Raw genomic sequence first — 19207 nt, 5'->3', positions numbered from 1 at the left:
TTCACCTATGGATCTGCATGTGAGTTGATGGCTGCCGCTGAATTGTTCGCTTGTCGCTTTGAAGTGTACCGAAATGGCCAAATATTTTACACCTTTCGACAACCACCAATGCCTCTTAAACATCTTAGATTCACAGGTGACGATTTCAGTAGTGGACACTTTGATGTTTATGAATGTTTAAACTCTCAAAAGCTGAATGTGAAGTTATCGATGAAACCGGTTGTATGCCTACAACGCTTGACAGATGCTGAATGTCACTTCAACACAAGTCCTGCATATACTGCTGTAATTGAAACAAACCATGAAACTCAAACCGATTATGAAAGCAGCAATCCAAGCTGTGTGATTTCAGACAAGATTACTTTTTAAATGGCCAACTGTAAGTTGCATGCTTAAGAGTAAGCTCAGCGCACAACTTGGTCATATTACAACCGGAGGGCCGAACTAACAATGTGGTATACAAAGAGATCCTTAACAAATAATTATTGGTATATTTTCCCTAAGTTTAAAAAGGTTTAATTTTATTCTTAATAAAAATTTCAAGGTAATAATTCGCCGCTGCGAAGCGCGGGTATTTTGATATATATTATGGGGTACCAAACAGGCAATTACAATGATTTTCTGAATATATAAAGTCAGCGTCGGAGTATATAAACTCATTCCTGAATATATAAATTTTAAAGTCCGATTACAAGGGATCCTCGGGTTACAACGTCTCAACATACAACGTTTCGAGTTTACAATGCTCACTCCCATAAAAACTTAAAAAAATCGAGACGTGAGAATGATTAAAGGTAAGGATTTTTTTTTACAATCATTTTTTCTGTTACTACAGTACAGTGTGCAGTACAGTATATTTATGTCCTTTTCCTTTTTCTGCGGCTTAGTTGTGTTTTTAAGTTCTAGATTATGATTTTGCAAATGTGTTAGGATAGGCAAGTGACTTAGGCTAAGGTATGTTTCGACTTACACCAAAATTCGGGTTACATCACTGTTGTAGGAACGAAACTGTGTCGTAACCTGAGAACCCCCTGTATATTGGTATTGATTGAAACGACTCAGGCACATTTTTAGTAAACTCAATGAGCTCCTAATACAACGTTACGGTAACTTATTCAGAAAAATATAAAAAAAAATAACTGCTCAGCTAATGTATTCAAACTGTTGTATATGCCTGGCATTTTGAACACTATATTTATTTATTCTTTTTCTATGGGCATATTATTGGACGAACCTAACAAGCCCGATCGACTCTGAGTGGCTTCTATCGAAGTGATAGCAGTGCTTTAAGGAGGATTTCTGATGTTATGTAGAGTTGTTGCTGTTGTAGTTCAAGGTTCAAGTGGTCGGGGGATTGTGTGCTGGGGAGGTTAGCTACTTTTCTGTAGCCTTGTTAAATCTTCTGTCTTAGCAGGTCTTGTGTGCCAATAGAAATCCTATTAAAATGATCGATGCCCACTTTGACCTGCACAGTCATAGAGTATCTGGTGTTGTGACATAAACACTTGATGTGCGGCCTGTGCAGCTCCCCCTCCTAGGCCTGCTGTGGCAGGTGGTCTGTGTGCCTCAGTGACCCCTGTATGATGTCTGGAGATTAGTGCTGCTGACCAGGACTATAAACTGTAATTGTGACATTGGTGACCAGTTTTTTGATTGTGATTTAACTTGTGCGTATTTGTGATTAACAAGACGGTGCAGTTTTACCTCTCCTAGGGTTGGCATGACTGGTCTGCCTCAGTGGTCCTCCCCATGATGTTGTGTGGAGATTTGTGCTCATGACTGGGTGAGTCTAAGAAGAGGTGGCAGACAAAGAACATTCCATGAATGGCCCTCACGCTCGTCTTGATCCATTCACAGAACTTAGAGGGATTGAATTCCCTGTCAGGAATGCTTGTACAGTAGCATGCAAAAATTTGGGCACTCTGGAAAAAATTTCTGATACTGTGACTAAGTAAGTAAAAGATGACCTGATTTCCAAATGGCATAAAGTTGAAGATGACAAATTTCATTATTATTTTAATAACAAAAAGGTTAAAGGTCATGAAGGAAAAGTGTGGGCACCTACATGGTCAGTACTTTGTAACACCCCATTTGGCATGAATCATAGCCTGTAAACACTTTTTTTGTGGCCAGCTAAGAGTATTTCAGTTCTTATTTGGGAGGTTTTCACCCATTTGTCCTTATTAAACGCTGCTAGTTCTGTGAGATTGTTGGGCCTTCTTGCATGCATTCCCCTTTTGACTTCTGTGCACAGATTTCCGTTAAATGTTTAGGTCAGCAGACTGTGAGAGCCATGCCAGAACCTTAAGCTTGGGCCTTTTAAAGTTGTCCATTGTGAATTTTGAAGTGCAGTTCTGATTGTTATCCTGTTGTAGAAGCCATACTCTTTTAGCTTTTTTTAGATGGTGTGATGTTTGCTTCCTGAATTTTCTGGTATTTAATTGAATCCATTCTTCTCTCTACCAGTGAGAATTTCCCAGTGCTACTTGCTGCAACACAAGCCTGAATGAAACATGACCGATCTACCACCTTGCTTAACAGTCAGAGACGCGTTCTTGTCATGGAATTCTGTGCCCTTTTTTCCTCAAACACACCTTTGCACATGTTGGCAAAAAAGTTCTTTTTGACTTCATCAGTTCACATGATTTGGTCCCAAAATGCATCAGGCTTGTTTAGATGTTCATTTACAAACTTATGATGCTGAAGTTTGTGGTGAGGACATAGTAAATGTTTCTTCTGATGGCTTTTTCTTGTAGGTCATGTTTGTGGTGGTGTCGCTGCACAGTAGAAGGGTGCATCAACTCTCCAGAATTTGACTATAAAAAAAACCTCCAGGAAGGTTTAGCAAACAGGAGTTTCGATTTGCCTTTGTATCAATCCAATTAGCAGTTCTCTTGGAAAGTTGTCTTGGTCTTCCAGACCTCAACTTGACTTCCACTGTTGCTGCTAACTTCCATTTCTTAATAACGTTACAAACTGAGGAAACAGCTACTAGATATCCTTTTCTTGCTTTGTGGGCATCAGCTATTTTATTTCTCAGAATGCTAGGCAACTGCTTAGAGGATTCCATTGTTACTGATTGTTGTTACAAGGTTTGAAGAGTCAGAGAATTTCTACAGCTTTTCAGTTTGCATCACCTGGCCATTCCTAATGATGACTGTGAACAAGACAAAGTCCTAAGGTGCTAATTAAAGTCTGACATCTTGGGGGAAAAAAGTTATCTGAGACCTCTGATCACTTGGGGTGCCCATACATTGGTGGAGTACTCCTTCCTTTTTTCACTCTAAAAACAATAATAATACACAAATCTTGCTTAAAAATGCTGAAAAGAATGTTTCATCTTCTCTTTATTGCTTTTGGAGATCGATTTGTCTTCTATTGACTTAACTAGGTCACAGTAACAGATATTTTGATCAGAGGTCCCCAAACCTGTGCCTACCACTGTATGTGGGATGACATGAAAGTGTTCATCTTGGTATGAAAACGACAATCTGCCTGACAGAGTATATCGTGCATCCAAGTGATGGATGAATTAAATGATGGAACCCTACACTTTTCACTATAGAAAATGGTTGGGAATCTAAAATGATAAATTCCAATTATTTTTTACGATTACTCTTTGATTGTTTCCTGTTCTCATATTCCTGGTTCTTGTCAAACAGCGACGTTACTGATGTCTGAAACAAATTTCATTCCTTAACGGTTTTCCTGTTTTCACTGCATTGTTGAAGTTGGTGAACTCAGCTGAGTGCTGTACCTACAAGAGTCTGATCAGATTATTACACAACTACACAACTAACCTTTTTCATTTTAAACTTTACAGATATCATTCCCATCACTTTTCAGATACTTTTAGGATACTTCAGAAACAGCAGTTTTCTTCTCCAGTTTCCACTTCATGCTCTCTGTCAGTACTGCACATGCCATCAGATTAACATATTCTGTGTCACAAAATCAGCAGACCAATCAGCCAACTGGTAACCTGATTTCACAACAACAACCAAAAGATGGACAATTTTGATTGAAGGCTGATTGATTTGTGCCGCACTTCTGTTTAGTTCGGGTGTATTTCTTTAATTATTGAGCTCGTCATTGAGTGCAGGCTTGAAGTGCTTGACATTTCCAGCTATGATACCATAACAGAGACAATAATTACATACATAAACACACACACTTGATCAAATAGACAGTAAAATCTGGCAAATTTTCATTTATTTAACATTCGGACAGTACATACCCGTTAACATTATAATGTTGAGTACAAATGTCACTGGCGTGTCACAAAGCTGACCAGTCCTGGTGTCCCCTGCCACTCCCCTTTAGGGCAGAAACACCAACAGCTCCGCTGACCCTGGGTTTTCAATTCAACTCAATTCAATTATCAATTGCTGTTTATTGATTTGGTGATTTAAAGAAGCCATTTTGTTGTTTGTTTTGGTGTCAACTGGTTTTACTCTAATTGTGCATAAATGTCAGGACACTGATTCTGATTATTAAAGGTGATTTTTTTCATGTTTTTGGCCTGTCATTCTGTTTTATTTAGGACCCTCCAAAATGTTTGAGACAAAGAAAAAAAATTATTTCGTTTACCCCTCTGCTCCACAGTTTAAAATTACAAATCAAACAATTCTGATGTGATTAAAGTGAACATTACAAACTTTCATTTAAGTGTATTTGTATATATTTTGGTCACACCTTGTAAAAATGACAACACTTTTTCTACATGTCCTCCACATTTCAGGGCACCTTAATGCTTGGGGTAACTGGCACGTTGGGCGTTTGTGATTCCGAGAATGTGTTTCACTGCTTTAGTACTGCAGGGATAAGAAACTTCACTTGCTACTACCTTCAGACTACCGTTGGACTCTGTAGTTGTCATTTGGCCAACATGAGGATAAGAGCTGTGCTACTGGAAGTCAAAGAAGCCATTTTGAGCCTGAAAAGCAATAATAAAATCATTAGAGACATCAGTAAAACTTTAGGATTACCTAATTCAACGGTCCGAAATATCAATAAGAAGAAAGAACACACGGATGAGCTCAGTACTCACAAAGGGATTATTAGGCCAACTAACACCACCACTGCTGAGGACAGAAGAAGTTGCTGCTGATTGCATTTTGATCACGACTGGCACACCCCGATGGAAACAATACTGTATGTAACTCTGAAGCATCTTAAGTATACCATCTCATATAGGTGACATGATGAGGCTCCGGGTGACTGCAAGATTCCTCACCACTCAGCCAGTTCACACTGAAAACCAGATATTGCCAAATAACGAACAGCTGTTATGACCTGTGACAGAACTGGGATTGTGTGATTTCTGTGTGATGGTCTCTGTAATGAAGGCTCCATTTCTGCACACAGTTCAAAGAGGACAACTGTGGGAAGTCTAAATCGTCTTATAATTCATTCACCATCATCAGCAAAAAAATAATTGTGATCCCTGAAAACTCACTCCTTGTGTAGCCTGTCAAACTTTAGAATGAGAAATGTGAGATGAAATGAGATTTTCTGTTTAGCTCATCGTTTTGCCACCTGCCAAAAAAGTCTGCATGGGACTTATGAAAACCTGCTGTAACATTAAGCCAATTTCCACGGCAAGTTCTGGCTTTAAAAATCCTGCCTTTTGCATAAGAAATGGCTTACACACGTTTCCATGCAAAAGGAAGTTTTATACATGCATCCCTAGTGAGTAACCCTAACCTAACAAATCAAGTGTCTTTTCATGTATAACTAAAGTTTTATAATTACTTGTGCTTATCATAGGTTGTCCCTAATTTCAACCAGCATGTATTTAATGTGAGTTAATGTTGATAATAAGGCAGTGAATTGAAAATATTTATTTATTTATTTTTATTTTTTTTTTACTTTATACAGGAAACAAACATAACTGCTGCTTGGAATGTGGCAAGGAATTCTCTGACAGGAGTGCTCTTCAGGTCCACACTAGAGTTCACACCGGAGAGAAGCCGTATTACTGTAATGAATGTGGTAAACAGTTTTCACAAATTGGCAATATTCAGAGACACACAAGAGTTCACACGGGAGAGAAGCCATATTGCTGTAATGAATGTGGCAGACAATTCTCTGACAGAAGCAGTTTTCAAATCCACACAAGAATTCACACTGGAGAAAAGTCATACCGCTGTGTGGAATGTGGCCAAAAATTCTATGACATGAGCAATCTGAAGTACCACACTAGAGTTCACACGGGAGAGAAGCCGTATTGCTGCAATGAATGTGGTAAACAGTTTTCACAAATCCGCAATCTTCAGAGACACACTACAGTTCACACGGGAGAGAAGCCATTTTGCTGTAATGAATGTGATAAACAGTTTACAGTACTGGGGAATCTTCAGAGACACACTAGAGTTCACAACAGGAGAGAAGTACAGCTGAACAGTTCCGAGTAAAGAGGGAGGTTCACTCGTGCCTGGACCGTAAGCACATGTAACCGACTGGAATCTGTCCTACTTGCTGTTGTGTCAGAAAGAAGTCAACATGGAGGAGAAACAGAAGTTTGTTTCCATTCCATTTCAAGAAAAAAAAAAGAACAGGGCATCATACACACAGCGTCTTGTCAATGCGGATTAAATAATAAATCAAGTCAATTACTAATAATTACAAATGTAACCTAATACAGTAATGCAAAATCAATAAAAGTAAAATCCAGAATATACAAATTACCATGTTGAACACCATGGTGAATTACATTAAAGCGCTGTGGCAGCAAGATAAAAGAGTAAATGCTTTTTTTTTTCTTAATAAAATATACAAAAACTGCATACATGAACAAAAAAAATAACAAAAATATAACAAAACACGTTGCTTATTAGATGCTTGAGCATTTCCAAATAACATACGTGTCAAATAAAATACAATTACAAAAGGCTTGGGGAGAGCTGACTTACCTCTACAGCATCCAGTAGGCCTCTGGAGGTGCACTAGCAATGGTAACCTGTCAAAGACAGCTTGTTTTAGACTAAATATCAAAATTATTTGATGTGTTATGACTGATGGTCACTGACAGTGTGTCACCACGATGAAGTCACTTCACCTGTCTGTGCTAATTCTGAAAAAACAAAAGAAATATAAGCAATTGTGTCTCAAATGCTGTTATTATTATTATTGTTAAACAGATTAATAAAGTCACACCCTCGACCAGAAGAGGTTTCCTGTTCCCGACACACTTTGCATTTTGCTGTCTTGGTTTACCTACAGCGTGCTTACTTGTTTGTTGTTGTAAATTGTTTTTTGCTTTGATTAAATTACAAAATACTGCACTTCACCAGTTTGTCATCTGCCCGTGACTCCTGCACTCGGCTTTCTGTTTTTTGAACTCTGCTCATTAGCACATTTTCCAGAGGTCCCTGAAACTCCTCTTTTACATGATCTTCGAGTCGGAAGCTAAACAGACCAACCAGAGAGTAAAGTGGACAAGGTGGAGTGTATGGAGGAGCTTAACCTCGTCTGTAGTGAACTGAGCATCGATGCAGACGAGAACACCTGACCTGACATCCCTGTGTTCAGACAAATTCCAGCACACACCATACACTGTGTGCACAATTATTATCCAACTCCAAGCTGTATTAACTTGAATGCTTATTGGATTTAAGCACGTCAGGTGATGTGTATTTGTGTAATGAGGGAGGGTGTGGCCTAAGGAGATCAACACCCTATATCAAGGTGTGCAGAATTATTAGGCAGCTAGTTTTCCTCAGGCAAAATGGGCCAAAAAAGAGATTTAACTGACTCTGAAAAGTCAAAAATTGTAAAAAGTCTTTCAGAGGGATGCAGCACTTTTGGAATTGCTAAGATATTGGTGTGTGATCACAGAACCATCAAACATTTTGTTGCAAATAGTCAACAGGGTCGCAAGAAACGTGTTGAGAACAAAAGACGCAAATTAGCTGCCAAAGATTTGAGAAGAATCAAACGTGAAGCTACCAGGAACCCATTATCCTCCAGTACTTTCATATTCCAGAGCTGCAACCTACCTGGAGTGCCCAGAAGTACAAGGTGTTCAGTGCTCAAAGACATGGCCAAGGTAAGGAGGGCTGAAACCCAACCACCACTGAACAAGAAACATAAGTTGAAACGTCAAAACTGGGCCAAGAAATATCTGAAGACAGATTTTTTCAAAGGTTTTATGGACCGATGAGATGAGAGTGACTCTTGATGGACCAGATGGATGGACCTGTGGATCAGTAATGGGCACAGAGCTCCACTCCAACGTGGAGGTGGGGTACTGGTATGAGCTGGTATTTTTAAAGATGAGCTAGTTGGACCTTTTGCATTGAAGATGAACTCAAAATCAACTCCCAAACCTACTGCCAGTTTTTCAAGACACTTTCTTCAAACAGTGATACAGGAAAAAGACCATGATTTTTATGCAGGCCAATGCTCCATCACTTGCATCGAAGTTCTCCACTGCGTGGCCAGCCAGTAAAGGCCTTAAAGATGAAGGAATAATGACATGGCCCCCCTTCCTCATCTGACCTAAACCCTATCGAGAACTTGTGGGCACTTCTTAAACGCTAGATTTACGGGGGAGAAAAACAATACACCTCTCTGAAGAGTGTCTGGGAGGGTGTAGTCACTGCTCCACAAAAAGCTGATCGTCAACAGATCAAGAAACTGACAGACTCCATGAATGGAAAGGCTTATGACTGTTATTGGAAAGAAGGGTGGCTATATTGGTCATTGATTGATTGATTGATTTTTTTTGAAATGTCAGAGATGTTTATTTGTAAATTTTGAGGTGTTTGTTTATTATTCTCACTATAACAGATGAAAATAAACAAGTGAGATGGGAAAATTTTCATTTTTCCTTTAGTTGCATAATAAATCTGCACACTAATAGTTGCCTAATAATTGTGCGCACATATGTATTCCCCTGATGATGTTCACACTCACATTTCCATTGTGAAACATTCAGGTTTCAGGTTTATTAACATTTTGGATTGACTGATAGCACTGTGTTTGTTCCATATTAAAATTAATCCTCAAAAATACAACTTGCCTAATAATTCTGCACTCCCTGTAGACAACCCGTCGGCAGCACTACAGTCTTTCAGCCAAGGCCACTGAGAGGTAAGGATTTCAGCTCACCCTTCAAACTGGGATGTGGGGTTCTGTGCTTCCACAGCTAACATGTCCTCCATCGTGGAAGGAAAGTGTGAGTAGCAAAACCGAGAAGTGCTGTTAGCGCACCTTCGCAGAAAAGTACCTGATCAGTTAAATCGGACCACTGCAGCAAAATATCCAGTGTACATACAACTTTAAGCAGTCTGTTTTTTTCTCGTCAGGACAAGTGATGACAAGAAACTTGCTGAACTGGAGGAGTTGGAGCAGCAGATGGAGGAGTACGATAGAGCCGATAAGTTATGCATCCAGCTTGATAATCAAGTGCAGGACGCTCTTCGCCAACGTGAGAGTTTAATGTAAAGGCCGTCTAGGCAGTGGCGTCTTAGACAAGCTGGAAGGGACTTGCAGGAGGCTTCAGCCTTTCTGAAACAGAATGAGGATGAAGAACGTTTATCTCTGCATGGTTGTCAGTCTGCTGACTTTTTTTTCTAGGAGTCAATGTGGACTATCAAGTGGCACTATTGTGGCTTGTCCTCCAGCTCTGCAATGAATGGATTCTCCTCTCTTTACATGGCTCACCGAGGAGGCTCGCTACCCTTAAAAGGACTCGCCTTTTGTCACACTAGTTAGAAAACCATGCGCCTTTACTGACTTGCCATTTATATTGGCTCTCTTGCAACTGATGATGTAATACCAGCTCTGTTAAATACATTTAAACAAAGTTGTAACGCTGTGTGATTTGGCTGATCATTTGATGGGTCAGGTTCATTATACTGCATATCTTCAGGTACGGGCAAGCCACATGCAGCACATTACATGCTTGCACAATGCAGCGCTCTTTCTGTGCTCTATAAAGCAGCACCTCATCAGTCTAATCCAGGGGACTCCAATGGCCCTTTAGTTGCCCTATAGTATGTTCTACCAATGCCTGAGACTGAGAGTGGAGGCCATTATAACGGCATTCTTGTTCAGTCAGTGGGTTGGCGAGTGTGGTGAGAAGCCATGTCTTCAGTGATTACTCGCTGTTACCTAAGTAATCGTGTTAGATGGTTACATCATACAGATAACACAGTTTTGAGCAAAGGTGTAATATTAAATGTTTTATCTTACCGAGACATGAGCCATCACAGGAAACCCCATTTTCAGGTTTGTTCTCAGAATGAATGAATCATGAGTTGAGCCAGACCACCTCACCACAACATTAATAAGATGTATTTTCAGGTCACAGATAATTTTCACATGAAAAGAATGGAAATGTTTTCTATTTACATAAGTAAATTCATTCACTAAAGGCGCCTTTATAGTAATTTGTGTGTAGTTGACTGCTCCAAATCTTCTTCTTCTTTTTTCGGCAGCTCCCATTAGGGGTCGCCACAGTGGATCATCTTCTTCCATATCTTCCTGTCCTCTCCATCTTGTTCTGTCACCCCCATCACTTGCATGTCCTCTCTCACCACATCCATGAACCTTCTCTTAGGCCTTCCCGTTTCCTCTTGCCTGGCAGTTCGATCCTTAACATCCTTCTCCCAGTATACCCAGCATCTCTCCTCTGCACATGTCCAAACCAACACAATCGCACCTCTCTTACTTTGTCTCCCAACTGTTCAACTTGAGCTGACCCTCTAATGCAAGAGTTCCCAAAGTGGTCGATATTGACCCCCTGGGTTGATTTGAACTTTCTAGGGGTCAATAGTTTCAATAAAAAAATTTGGGGGTCGACAACAGCAAAAATAGACCCCCTTATTACTGCTATTTGTTTGTTACTTCAAAATATCTATGATTCCAAGAGGTACCTAATTAAAAAGTAAAATAATTCAAAAAAACACTTTTTTGATGAAAACACATTACATACCAAACTTTGCGAACGAAAAGGTAAAATGTGTCATTAAAAGAGTCACACGTAAGAAGAATGCATGAAAATACATGTGGCACAAACATGTCTGTGCATTGTCTTATCGAACGTATCAAAGCAAGTGCAGACATGAAAAACCGTTGCATGTCCGCAGTTGCTCGCAGTGGGACGAGACGACGGATATTCGATATTAGCAGAATCTATCAGTCTTGTACGGCCATGCTTTCATAAAACACATTAAATGATGTGACATGTACTTATTTGTGATTTGAACTTTGAATATAATTATTTATTGAGGAGCAGTGCTACGAAAAAGAAAATCAGAGGACAGTTTACGTATTCGAGTTTGAACAAAAATCTTCTGTTTCAAGTAAGTACATACTTTATTGTTTTTCTTTTATCACAGGGTCTGTCGAAATTGTTTGTTAATAAAAGTTTTTATTTCTTCAGATAATAATATGACTGAACCAAAAAAGAAATGCAGACAGTACAGCTTGGACTAGTTGTACTTTGTGGTACCTGGCCGGGATGCCCAGGAGGACCGGAGGAGGGCTTGTGCCTCCTCCAGACCGAGAGGGGGCGTCCGCCCTGGTTATGTTGGGGGCCTTGGGTAAAGGGCTTGGAAGCCCAGCCCTGTAGGGACCCGTGGCCACCGCCAGGCGCGCCCAGTGCCTGAATATCCCGGGAGCCCAGCACTTCCACCACACCAGGAAGTGCTGGGGGGAAGACGACAGGGGACACCCGGACGGCTTCGGGTGCGCAGGAGACTTCTGCCACACTAGGGTGTGGCTATGGAGGAATGCCCGGAAGCAGCTGGAGCCCATCCGGGTTCCTATTTAAGGGGCTGCCTCCCTCCAGTCATCAGCGGAAGTCGGGTGGAAGAGGACGGAGCTGGAGGGAGGACTAGAGGCGGCCAGGAGAGAGGCACAGAGACTGTGAGGCCTGGACATTGGGGGAACGGTGCAAGAGGCATTGGGGTTTATGGTGCACGTAATTTGTAAATAGTTGTAAATAAACAGTATGTTGGGTGCAACAACGATGTCCATCTGTCTGTGTCTGGGCCAGTGTCCACAACTTATTTTGAATGTACATATTTATTTCATTAGTCAGACCTGGTTCGCTTCCCGGTCCTTTTTGCTTTAATTTTCGTTAGTGCAGGTTTCGATATTAAATGTTGCACAAGACAATGTCCTATTCCATAGTCCTTTTATCTCCCGCAATCCAAAGACATGCAGGTTAGGTGGATTGGCAAAAATTGGCCCTAGTGTGTGCTTGGTGTGTGGGTGTGTTTGTGTGTGTCCTGCGGTGGGTTGAAAAGTTTGATATCTGTGTTGGCTGGGATTGGCTCCATACCCCGTGACCCTGTATTCGATTCAGCGGTACAATGGATGGATGGATATTTATTTTGTCAAAACTGTAAAAAACTATATCTTTTGTTTAATTTTCACTAGTGCAGGTTTCGATATTAAATGTTTTAAGACAATGTCATATGTTAAAGGGTTCTGTGGCCAGTGATTAAAATGAAAAGTTTGATATCTAGTGAAATATTTAATATCGCGTACTGTACAAATTTATTAATTTGAGTAAGTAAAGTAAATGACTAGGGGGTCGACGGTTTTAAAAGTTTTTGTTAAAGGGGTCTGTGGCCAAAAAAAAGTTTGGGAACTCTTGGTCTAACACAAGGAATCTTGGTGTCATTTTCAATTCCTCCCTTTCTTATTCGACCCACATAAACCACATCAGGAAATTGTTACTTTCACCTCTGTAACATATCCTGGGTTCACTCATTCCCTCTCCTTTTCTAATTTTGAGAAACTTGTCCATGCTTTTATCACATCCCGCATTGATTATTGTAACTCCCTGCTGGCAGGTGTCCTTTCTAATCTGATATCACAGCTCTAGGTGATTCAACGCTCTGCTGTAAGAGTCCTAACGCAGACCAGCAACAGTGAGCACATCACACCCATCCTGCTTCACCTTCACTGCTCTTTGTGTCTTACAGGATTAAATATAAAATTCTATTAAAAACCTACAAAACTTTAAAAGGCCTCACACCAGACTACATCAGTGACCTTCTCCATCTCTCTGCTCCTGTTTGCCCACTAAGCTCCTCCGATTCTGGCCATCTTGTTCAGCTCGACACTAACTTGCACTCTATGGGTGACAGCAGGGCCTTCAGCTGTACAGCACCCAGACTCCTGAAATTAATTAGATCAGCGGACTCCATTCATTCTTTTAAAAAACAACTTCAGACTCCTCTGTTCAGGAAGACGTCTACCTGAACCTGACATTCTGCCCCTTCTGTAAGTTCACCTGTCTGTCCAGATTCTCAGGATACTTTGAGTGTGTTTGCGTGTTTGTGTTTGTTTCTTACATCACAAATGATGTTATTAGGTTCAGGCATTTCTTTTAATATTGAACTCAGAATTTTACTCTGGTTTGTTTTTTCTTTTATTCTATTTTATGCTTTGTATATCTTGTATTTGCTGTATCTGTTTATTGTTCTATACAAAAAACTTTTGTATCCAATGTTACATATACCCTGCTGTTTAAAAAGCGCCTTGAGCACGGGAAAGGCACTATTTGAATAAAATGCATTATTATTATTATTACTATTATTATTATTATTTATTATGAATTGCAGGTATTATTGTTCATGCCATGATACACTTCCACAAACGTGTGTTGTGAAGAGCAGACTTTGATAGATCCTGTTCTTTAAATAACACAGGGTGCCCACTCACACCTCATTGTCATCCCATTGATTGAAAACACCGGACTCTGATTTCACCTTCAAACTAACTGCTAATCCGTGAGGGTCACATACTTTTGCCACTCACAAATATGTAATATTCAATCATTTTCCTCAATAAATAAATGACCAAGTATAATATTTTTGTCTCATTTGTTTAACTGGTTTCTCTTTATCTACTTTTAGGACTTGAGTGAAAATCTGATGATGTTTTAGGTCATATTTATGCAGAAATATAGAGGATTCCAAAGGCTCACAAATTTTCAAGCACAACTTTAGGCACAATTAAATGTTTATCAGCTTGTGTCTTCTGTTGTATTATCTTTATACCTAAACTACAATTTAAAAATGGCAAAATTTAAAATACAAGTTTATATAGTCCTTTACAGCATATTCCTTGTTCATAATTGAAAAAAAATCATGAGGTACTCAAGTTATCGTGTTTACACACACACACACACACACACACATATATATTATATATATATATATATATATATATATATATATATATATATATATATAGCCATTATCCAACCCGCTATATCCTAACTACAGGATCACGGGGGTCTGCTGGAACCAATCCCAGCCAACACAGGGCACTGACCCACCACAGGGCACACACACACACACACACACACACACACACCAAGCACAGGGACAATTTAGAATCGCCAATGCACCTAACCTGCATGTCTTTGGACTGTGGGAGGAAACCGGAGCACCCAGAGGAAACCCACGCAGACACGGGGAGAACATTCAAACTCCACGCAGGGATGACCCAGGAAACGAACACGGGTCTCCTAACTGCGAGGCAGCAGCGCTAACCACTGCGCCACCGTACCGCCCGACATAATTCCAAAAATAGTATTTTCGGACTCGGGGAGCTGTAAAATGTCGTAATTCACTAAAATACTTTCCCTATACTGTACTTCGTATACGAGAAAGTAAAAAAAAAAATCAGAAGTGAATAGTGACTTATTAGCGCCCTCTTGAGGTATCAACGTAAATTTGCAACTTTTGATTAGACAATGCACCCTGGTCAATACTGTATATATATTAATATATATATATAATATATATATAATGTGATACGTTTTGCATATTTTCAGCTGGAGATCCACAAATGGAGAAAAATGAATCACGTATCATAAAGTAGTTTTTATTCCTGAGCTTTCAGCCCCTTCCAGGGGTCTTCATCCGAGGATAATGCTTAGACTTACAAGAATCAAAGGCAATATATAGCAAAAATTACGTGGGACGAAGAGGTGGCTAAGTCAGTGTGATTATGGGGGTATTGGGTGTTAAGTTTAGTTTATTACGAACATGTTCTTCTTAAGTTTGCATATGCTGGATTTATGTCCAAGTGTCTGTGGATGGCGTTATCATTTGATAGCCAAGATTCGGCCAGCTCTCTGGCACTTTTAGTATTGCCTTTAAATTTTACTTGTACATTGTCCCAGTTAAGTGTATGTCCTGTTGATTGAGTGTGCGTATAGATCAGTGATCGTGAGTCCTTCTGACGGCGTTGCGGTGTTCCTGTATAAATGTTGTGATTCTTTTTGATGTTTGTCCTATGTATACCGCTGAGCAAGAACTGCATGGAATGTTGTACACTGCGTTTCGTGTTTCTGCTGTCGATTTCTTGTTTTTAGCATTAAAGAGGACCGTGCGCAGATTGTTCGTGGGTTTGTGTGCTATTCTGACGCCTGACTTGGCCAGGATGCGCGCTGCACCTTCAGACACATTGTGGTGATAAGGGAGTGAGTGCCAGGTGGAGGTTCTGATTCAAGTCAGTTGTTTGTTGAGTTTTATGGCGTCTTCTGTGTAAGCTTCGATTAATGAATGTTTTTGAGTATCCATTTGAAGTGAAAAGACAGAAGAGATAGCGTCTTTCATTCATTTTTGTCTCCTTCGTATTACAATGGGTGTGGACTCTTCTGAATAGAGTTTTAACACAGCTCCGTTTATGAGATACCGGGTGGTTGCTGGCGAAGTGTAATATCTTGTCTGCGTAGCATTCTTTATGGTAAACACTTGTGGTCAAGGTGGCGTCATTATTCCTTTCAATGTTGATGTCCAGGAAGCTGATGTGTCGGTTCATTTCTTTTTCTATGGTGAATTGGATTGCAGGGAATACTGTGTTGATGTGGTTGTAGAATTCATTCAGCTGATCATTTTTTAGTATGACGAATGTGTGATCTACATAGCGTATCCAAATTTGGGGTGTGAACTGAGATAGAGCCACGTTTTCAAATCGCTGCATTAGGCCTACCAGTTCCGCTAGAAGTCCTGATAACGGCGATCCCATTGGCATGCCTTCTTTTTGGGTACAGTATTTGTCGTTAAAATGAAAGTGAGTTTTTTGGCAAAGTGATATCAGGTGCATTATGTTTTTAGTGGACAGTTTGCTTCTTGTCTATATGGTGGGAGTCACTTCCTAGTTTCATTAATAGCGTTTCTGTGGCCGGATGAATCGGAATCATGGTGTATAGCGACACAACGTCGAATGACGCCAATCTGACCGCTAGTGTTTACCGTAAAGAATGCTACGCAGACAAGATATTACACTTCGCCAGCAACCACCCGGTATCTCATAAACGGAGCTGTGTTAAAACTTTATTCAGAAGAGTTCACACCCATTGTAATACGAATGAGACAAAAGTGAATTAAAGACGCTATCTCTTTTCACTTCAAATGGATACTCAAAAAAGCTTACACACAAGACGCCAAAATACTCAGCAAACAATGGACTTTAATCAGAACCCCCACTCCACCTGGCACTCACTCCCTTATCACCACAAGGTGTCTGAAGGTGCAGCACGCATCCTGGCCAAGTCAGGCATCAGAATAGCACACAAACCCACGAACAATCTGCGCACGGTCCTCTTTAATGCTAAAAACAAGAAACCGACAGCAGAAACACGAAGCGCAGTTTACAGCATTCCATGCAGTTCTTGCCCAGCGGTATACATTGGACAAACATCAAAAAAGAATCACAACATTTATACAGGAACACCGCAACACCAACAGAAGGGAGGACTCACGATTATTGATCTATACACACACTAAATCAACAGGACATACATTTAACTGGGACAATGTACAAGTAAAATTTAAAGGCAATACTAAAAGTGACAGAGAGCTGGCAGAATCTTGGCTATCAAATGATGACGCCATCAACAGACACTTGGACATAAATCCAGCATATGCAAACTTAAGAAGAACATGTTTAAAATAAATACAACTTTACACCCAATAACCCCCCCTCCTGATCACACTGACTTAAAAGACCACCCCGAAACATCTACGTAATTTATTGCCTTTGATTCTTGTAAGTCTGCATTATCCTCTGATGAAGACCCCTGGAAGGGATTGAAAGCTCAGGAATAAAAACTACTTTATGATACGTGATTCATTTTTCTCGCTTTGTGGATCTCCAGCTGAACTCTCGGGCAGAACTTCAACCACGTCCCGAGGGAGGTGGGGGACATTGAGTCCGAATGGGCCATGTTCCGTGCCTCTATTGTTGAGGCGGCTGACCGGAGCTGTGGCCATAAGGTGGTCGGTGCCTGTCGTGGCAGCAATCTCCGAACCCGTTGGTGGACACCGGCGGTGAGAGATGCTGAAGTGCTGAAGAAGGAGTCCTATAGGACTTTTGTCCTGTGGGTCTCTGGAGGCAGCTGATAGGTACTGGCAGGCCAAGCGGAATGCGGCTTCGGTTGTTGCTGAGGCAAAAACTCGGGCATGGGAGGAGTTTGGAGAGGCCATGGAGAACGACTTTCGGATGGCTTCGAGGAGATTCTGGTCCACCGTCCGCGTCTCAGGAGGGGGAAGCAGTGCAGTGTCAACACCGTATATGGTGGGGATGGTGCGCTGCTGACCTCGACTCAGGACGTTGTGGGTCGGTGGGGGGAGTACTTCGAAGACCTCCTCAATCCCACTAACATGCCTTCCAATGAGGAAGCAGAGCCTGGGGACTCTGAGGTGGGCTCTCCCATCTCTGGGACTGAAGTCATCGAGGTGGTCAAAAAACTCCTTGGTGGCAGGGCCCCCAGGGTGGATGAGATACGCCCGGAGTTCCTTAAGGCTCTGGATGTTGTAGGACTGTCTTGGTTGACACGTCTCTGCAACATCGCATGGACATCGGGGACAGTGCCTCTGGATTGGCAGACCGGGGTGGTGGTCCCCCTCTTTAAAAAGGGGGACCGGAGGGTGTGTTCCAACTATAGAGGGATCACACTCCTCAGCCTCCCTGGAAAAGTCTATTAGGGAGTTCTGGAGAGGAGGGTCCGTCAGATAGTCGAACCTCGGATTCAGGAGGAACAGTGTGGTTTTCGTCCTGGTCGGAACAGTGGACCAGCTCTTCACCCTTAGCAGAGTCCTGGAGGGTGCATGGGAGTTTGCCCAACCAGTCTACATGTGTTTTGTGGACTTGGAAAAGGCGTTCGACCGTGTCCCTCGGGGAATCCTGTGGGGGGTGCTCCAGGAGTATGGGGTACCGGACCCCTGATAAGAACTGTTCGGTCCTTGTACAACCGGTGTCAGAGCTTGGTCCGCATTGCCGTCAGTAAGTCAAGCCCGTTTCCATTGAGAGTTGGACTCTGCCAGGGCTGCCCTTTGTCACCGATTCTGTTCATAACTTTTATGGACAGAATTTCTAGGTGCAGCCAGGGTGTTGAAGGGGTCCGGTTTGGTGGACTCAGGATTGGGTCACTGCTTTTTGCAGATGATGTTGTCCTGTTTGCTTCATCAGGCCGTGATCTTCAGCTCTCTGGATCGGTTCGCAGCTGAGTGTGAAGCGGCTGGGATGAGAATCAGCACCTCCAAATCCGAGACCATGGTCCTCAGCCGGAAAAGGGTGGAGTGCCCTCTCAGGGTTGGGGGAGAGATCCTGCCCCAAGTGGAGGAGTTCAAGTATCTCGGGGTCTTGTTCACGAGTGAGGGAAAAATGGAGTGTGAGATCAACAGGCGGATCGGTGCGGACTCTGCATCAGTCTGTCGTGGTGAAAAAGGAGCTGAGCCGTAAGGCAAAGCTCTCAATTTACCAGTCAATCTACATTCCTACCCTCACCTATAGTCATGAGCTATGGGTAGTGACCGAAAGAACGAGATCATGAATACAAGTGGCTGAAATGAGTTTCCTCCGCAGGGCTTTCCCTTAAAGATAGGGTGAGGAGCTCAGTCATCCGGGAGGGGCTCAGAGTAGAGCCGCTGCTCCTCCGCATCGAGAGGAGTCAGATGAGGTGGCTCAGGCATCTGATCAGGATGCCTCCTGGACGCCTCCCTGGTGAGGTGTTCCGGGCACGTCCAACCGGGAGGAGGCCCCGGGGAAGACCCAGGACACGCTGGAGGGACTATGTCTCCTGGCTGGCCTGGGAACGCCTTGGGATTCTCCCGGAAGAGCTGGAAGAAGTGGCCGGGGAGAGGGAAGTCTGGGCCTCTCTGCTTAAGCTGCTGCCCCCGCGACCTGACCTTGGATAAGCGGAAGAGGATGGATGGATGGATGGATG

At 41.9% G+C, this 19207-nt stretch overlaps 2 protein-coding genes across 6 annotated transcripts in view; one reads left to right on the top strand and one right to left on the bottom strand.

Annotated features, from left to right (window-relative positions):
- Positions 1 to 6745, top strand: part of LOC120534483 (zinc finger protein 239-like) — a 37419-nt gene extending 30674 nt beyond the window's left edge. For all 5 annotated transcript variants that reach the window (XM_039762075.1, XM_039762078.1, XM_039762077.1 and 2 more), the window contains one exon: positions 5881 to 6745. In XM_039762075.1, the coding sequence (XP_039618009.1) occupies positions 5881 to 6416 (536 nt within the window). In that variant the 3' untranslated portion in view covers positions 6417 to 6745. The remainder of the gene's footprint in view (positions 1 to 5880) is intronic.
- Positions 1 to 19207, bottom strand: part of LOC120534479 (zinc finger protein 585A-like) — a 349597-nt gene that overhangs the window by 145129 nt on the left and 185261 nt on the right. The gene's annotated exons all lie outside the window — the stretch shown is intronic.

This window comes from Polypterus senegalus, chromosome 8 (genome assembly GCF_016835505.1).
Source record: "Polypterus senegalus isolate Bchr_013 chromosome 8, ASM1683550v1, whole genome shotgun sequence".
NCBI lineage: Eukaryota > Metazoa > Chordata > Cladistia > Polypteriformes > Polypteridae > Polypterus > Polypterus senegalus.
The sequence above is the reverse complement of the archived record's forward strand: the minus strand, read 5'-3'. Positions and strand labels throughout refer to the sequence as shown.